Genomic DNA, 6361 nt, shown 5'->3' on the forward strand with positions numbered 1-6361 from the left:
CTAGTAAGGTGTACCTAATAAAGTGGCCGGTGAGTGTATGCTTGCAATAATAATATTAAAATACTAAGTGCAACATTATTTTCAAGACAAAAACAAAGCACAAAGCCAAACGTACATTACCTCTCTCTTAGTTTTCAGATAAAGATTACACGTTGCACAACTTAATAGTTGATTTGTTTCCTCAAAATGAAAGTGGAAAGCATCATTTCAAAAAGGTGTAAAAAGCTAAATATTTTACTTCATTGATAATAAAGTAAATGAACAGACTGTATTTCCACTCTCAAATGTTTGTAAATATCAGTTCTATGAATCCTGTTTGCATGCTTAATTTCCAGTGTGCCACTGAGCTGAAGCCCAGCAGGAGGGCTGGCTGTAGATTAGACACAGAAGAATGGGACACAAGCCTTTCGGGACCAAAAGGAGAGGAGATAAGCCAGCCAATGGAGCCTCTGCACTGGGGAGCTGCTCTGTTCAGAGAGGGTGGAGGGGCCTCCAAGGTCCTGCAGTACCAGGCAACACAGGGGCCCCAGATAACAGGCACTAGTGTTTGGACTAGGGGTGCGACTACCAGGGGAGACTGCAGAGAGGGACAGCGCTGGAAAAGAGAGGAGCAGAGGTCTGCGGGACTGTGATAAACCATTGTCTACCTTTTTGACAAGCACAACAGGGAGGCTTCAAAAACACAGCGGCACCTCCTTTTACAGACAGTACATAAACACATAGTAGTTTCATTATGGTGTTCATTTCAGTTTTTATTTAGTTTTTTTTAATGATTTTTAAAGTGTCATAATGATTTCAGTAACACTCAGCATTTAAAGTAGATCAAAAAAAGTTGTTCAGAAGTGTTCTAAGGTAAAAATGGGCACTGTAAAAAAATTAAGTCAGTACAACAACAACAACAACAACAACAACAACAACAACAACAACAAACATAATCTTTATTTCCTTTTGCTTTTTCTTGTTCACTCAACCTTTGAAAACATCAGCTGCATTGACCTAAAATATCTGTCAGTGATACAAAAAACATTTAGTTGGGTTAACTTAAGATTAATAGTTTTATGGAGAGATGAACTACTCTGTAACAAAACTTTTTGAGTTGTGCCAACTAAAGTTTTTAATCTGCAGAACTGGCATAAGGATTGGCATAAGACCTCGAGGCGGGAATTAAACTCGGGTAACTGTGAACACCAGAGTGACATGTGTCAATGCACTAACCACTACATCACTGGTGCCAATGTAAGCTCTACTTTTGAAAACATCAGTTGTCTGACCTAAAATGTCTGAAGTTTAGTGGACATAAAACTCTTTGAAAATTGGTACTAAGAAATAATACATTATCAAAACAAACAAACATAGTGCAATTGAAAAAAAAAAACAGGAATACATGCTTCAGATATGAAGCATTAAGCATTTTTCCCTGTTTGTCCTGCCATGTTTTGATCCTTGTCTTATTTACTGTTGTTGTTATTTTACCTCCTGTCTAATAAATGTTTTGTTAACATCTGTCTCGGTTTTAGTTGGGTTTTTTTTTTTCAGTTGAACTCTGTGTGTTTGTTCTGATAATGTATTATTTCAATTGTATAAATTTCAAGAGTTTTTTGTTTACTCAACTTCAGACATTTTTTTGGTCAGTACAACTGATGTTTTCAAAAGTTGAGTACATGTCGGCACCAATGGTGTAGTATTCAGAGCGTCAAAATATGGCCATACAAGTGATAATAGTGCCATTGTGGTCCAGCGGTCAGCATGTTGGGTTGCCACGCTGTCGACCCGTGTTCAATCCTCACCTGAGTTAGTGGTTTTTTTTTTTTTCATTTTATTGTTACGACATAAAAAACTGTAAGGTTGTTGAACATTTGAAGTTTTAAAGCAGCTGTTTTCTTGAAAAAGACGTGATAGTGTCATTAGAAACTGAATTGCAAATTACCTTATTTTAATATAGTCAGTCGTGAACTGAGGTGGGCCGGTCTAAGGCTTGAAACTCCAGGGCTGAAAAGGAGTCCCACTCCGGCCCTGGTTATATCTAATGAACGTAAACAGGCTGATGTTGTGCTTTAGTTGCCTAATATGTAAAATATACCCTATCATTCAGTAATATTTATATAAATAATCATTTTAAATGATGCTTATGCATTTATTTTTTTTATTAAACTAGAAACTAAAAAATTGACAATGAAAATATGAAAAAAAAGTAGCCAAAAAAGTAGGGTCTAAAACTGCTGGGTTTTCACTACCTAACTGGACAAACCCAATTTTGGGTTAGTCCTTTAAAATTAAACTTAAATTACACTTTTTAATTTAGCCATTGAGTTTTCCCATATTTGATCCAAGGTTGGGTTACAACAACCAAGCATTTTTGCTTTGATTTGAAGAATGATTAGCTATATGTATTTGAGAAAAAAACACAAGTAAAAATAGTAAACCGTTTTGATAAAAAAAATATAGAAACAAGAGGAAACATTTTTTGAAAAGCAACACCAATATATACTGAAACCTGTTTTAAGACAATGTATTTTACTATTAGTGTATTTAATCCATCTCCACTGACAGATTTTCTCATTTGTTCTAAAATATCTATTGATGCAGATAACCTCAAGATACATTCTATTAAAATAATTCTCATCCTCTTATGTAGTTGTAAATGTGTCTTATGAAAAATAAGAAAAAAAAAAAAAACGTAAATAGTACAACCTCCATAACAACAATCTGCATTTTGGTTTGGACAAGCAATGGGCAGAGTAACTGGGAAACATGTTTGATAACAGTGCTTTTCATAGCGCTTGTCATGCTTTTGCACAATGTGTCCGAGCTTTGCCCACATGTGGCCTAGAAATGACACCCTTCACCTTTGACTGTGGAAAAAGATGAATAAATGGGGGACGGTGTGCAGTGTGTGTGCAGTAACACCCGTGTGCTGTCTTCTGTCAGCTCATGATAAAGCAGACTGCCACAGCAGAAGGAATTTCCTCTGCTAAATCACAAACATTACCACCTTCAGCCCACGACTCTTACCATGCATATCAATGAGAGAACACAGCAGAAAGTGTCCCTTTACTGTGAATGCATGAATGAGAGTCTAATTAACAAGGATGAGCTTTATAGCTATTACACTACAGACAGAAAACAAACAAACTAACAAAAAACAAAAACCACAAACATATTCTGTTGCTTCATACGCGTTACATTAACAAAACTCACATATTCAGACCCCAAACTAAGCATTTGCACTGGCCACTTGCTGCAGATCTTCCACGGAAGTATATAAATGTACATTCAAAAACTGTACAAATGTACTGTCAATGTTTCTTTTTTTCGCTATATTTTTGCATTGCTCTTGTTTCAAAATCTTTACCACAACATTCTCTTAATAATTCTTGTGTTTTCCTCATACGGTACATGTAGAGTGGTGCTCAAAATTATTACAATATTAGTGTTTTCAGCAACATAGGCTCATTCTGAAAACGTGGCCCTATATACATTTCTAGAGAAATTATGTAGCCAGAAATACTTATAAATAACAAAGTGAGAATAATATGTAAATAACAGTGTGAGAATGTGGTAAAATCTGAAAACATGGTAAAATCAGGTGAGAGCTTACTTTTTCCTGATTGCTTTTTAAAAAACTGCGGTTGGGTTTAGGGAAGGGGGTGGGTGGGTCAATCAGTGCTTTTAAAACACTATTGGTTGGGTTTAGGGAAGGAGAATGGTGGGCCAGTCAGTCAATAATTCAGTCAGTCAGTCAGACAGTCGACAGTGGCCTCTGGTGGATTTAGCCCACATAAATGGCACTCGTGAGAGAAATTTGAGATATGAAAAAGCATACACAGCGGTCTCTGGCGGATTCGCTAAAACAAAAAATCCAAAAAATGTACATCCTGGGATGCATTTGGCGCTCTCCAGAAATGTATAGCGGAACCATTTCACAATGAGCCTTGGGAGTTGAATGTTTTCACTACACCTATAAATAGTTTAAAGTCAGTTATTTCATAATTCTATATGCTTCAAAAAACCTACCTGCACAGGGACCTGAAATACTATGCGCAATTGTACCTACAGGCTATAAGAAGTTAATTGATACACTGCTAACAATTTTTTGTAAACTATATACTAGCAGTATTTAACTGTTATCTGAACTGTATTTTACTGTTTGACTGTTATGCAATACATAACTGTATTTTAAAGTTGCATTGAGAGAAATATTGTCTTGGCGCCATAAAAATTCATGGTTTAATTAATAAAATGTTTAAAAACAATTAGTAAATATAACCGGACAAAACTTGCGTCTGTGCATTACTTAACGGTGCACAGTTCATACCTTACATTTTCATGGGTAGATGAGAGATTAGAGTGGTGAAAACTTTTTACTGTATATAAAAAATATATTTTTTCTTTCTTTAACTAATTTAAAGAATATTTCACCATATAAGATGAGCATAAATGGGTCTCTGTTATGAGTTTGATCTTGTTAAACTGTTAGCTGTAAGTTTTTGTGTTTATTTTGATTCATTTTGTTGTGACTTTTGTTATCTCCACAGTATAGCTTATTGTTAGCTTAGAACACTTTATAAATGTACAATATACAGCATAGAATAATTGCTAGCATCCATATGCAAAAAATAAATAAATAAATAATGGGGTCTCTGTAGAGATATTATACACCTTCGTTAATCATGCAAGAGGGCACAAAATAGCTTTTTCAAATCAAATCGCACATAGAAGGTAAATTGCATCATAATGAACTACTTAAATACATAGGCAATTTATAATCGCAGCAAACTGTTTGGAAGCATTAAAAGTGTCCAAAATCTTTACAAGCAATGACCCAAAGACTGTTTAGATGCATGGCACTGATGAGAAGATAAAGGATGTTTACTGTATGATGACTGAAATGGTCTTAAACACCAGGCAGGCATAGGACGTCAACATGACGTCAGACTGACATTGTACCCCAACATCGCGGGGACATTGCATTTTGATTGGAAATGAAAATTGTGTTGACATCAGGCAACGTCAATGTCCACCGGCCAACCTAAAATCAACCAAATATCAACGTCTAATGATGTTACAGCTTAATGTTGTGTGTACGTTACCACAATGACGTCTATCAGATGTTGGATTTTGGTTGCCATACCTGACGAATAAATGGCAGTATATGAAGTCAATATGACATTGTTTTTAGATGTTGGCTTGACGTTGGATTTTAGTCCTTTCAAACCATATCACAAACACTATCAACCAAATATCAACGTCATTTGATGTCATTATTGAACATCAAAATAAGATTGTCCTTAGACACTGGCTACACATCACAACCTAAATCTGACGTCACAACCTAAATCAAACCTCATATTAACGTCTAATGACATTGTGTGCCTGCTGGGCAATAACTAAATGCACTACAGAATGTTACGTTTTCACACATCCACAAATGACATGTAAATGCATCCGCTTTATACAGCATAATACTCACTAGTAGTACTTTTAAAAAGGCTATTTTTCACTCTAATTGCACTATATTTTCAGACAAGAAATGGTACTTTAACTTAAGTATGATTTTTCAGTTTTCTTTCCACCACTGGTGAGATCAGATCTCTGTGTGGGGGACTGTCTGCTGTCAGACACCTGTCAAAACTCACTTGTTTAAACTTGCTTATGTCTGAATTGTCTTTATTTAACATGATTTATAATTGGCATTTCTTAACTATCATCGAGTTTGCTGTAAAGCACTTTGTGACTTTTGTTTCTGAAAGGAGCTACAGAAATACTTATTTACCCTATGGCAACATGAATGTTTTAAAATGTAAACTGATATTTCCAGCTGACACACTAAACCAAAGGATAGAAATAATCGATTTAAAGGTGAGCTATTATGCCCCTTTTTACAAGATGTAAAATGAATCTCTGATGTCCCTAGAGTGTTTATGTAATGTTTCAGCTCAAAATACCACACACATAACATTATATACTCTTTTAAAACTGCACCTTTTAGGCTTTGATCCTAATTGTGTCACTTTAAATTCAAATGAGATTGTGACCCAGCCCAAATGCCTATGTGTCACCATAATGGCAGATTCAGATTCATTTACATGGCATGGCTCAAGTGACTGAATTCAGATTTTTTTTCTCCTATGTGGCACAGATTGGATAAGGCCCATGTACATGTAAGCAGGAAAAAAAATCACATGGATTCTGATTTATTCAAATCAGATTCAGGTCTTACTCATATGTAGAAATTTAACCAATATGAATCGAATAAGTGTGAGTGTAAGCAGGTAGATTTGGATTTTCACCTGTCAATGCGAAACGCGCATAATTAAAAACCACATCGAATGATGTCAACTCTGACGCTTTAATTTCAGAA

General features: G+C 35.4%; 1 protein-coding gene across 1 annotated transcript in view; it reads left to right on the forward strand.

Annotated features, from left to right (window-relative positions):
• LOC147832240 (uncharacterized) overlaps positions 1-2653 on the forward strand; it is a 28411-nt gene extending 25758 nt beyond the window's left edge. The window contains exon 2 of the mRNA XM_087298324.1: positions 336-2653. Coding sequence (XP_087154450.1) covers positions 336-632 — 297 coding nt within the window. The 3' untranslated portion in view covers positions 633-2653. The remainder of the gene's footprint in view (positions 1-335) is intronic.
• Positions 2654-6361: the final 3708 nt, after the last annotated feature.

This window comes from Danio rerio, chromosome 20, assembly GCF_052040795.2.
Source record: "Danio rerio strain M-AB ecotype USA chromosome 20, GRCz13ab, whole genome shotgun sequence".
NCBI lineage: Eukaryota > Metazoa > Chordata > Actinopteri > Cypriniformes > Danionidae > Danio > Danio rerio.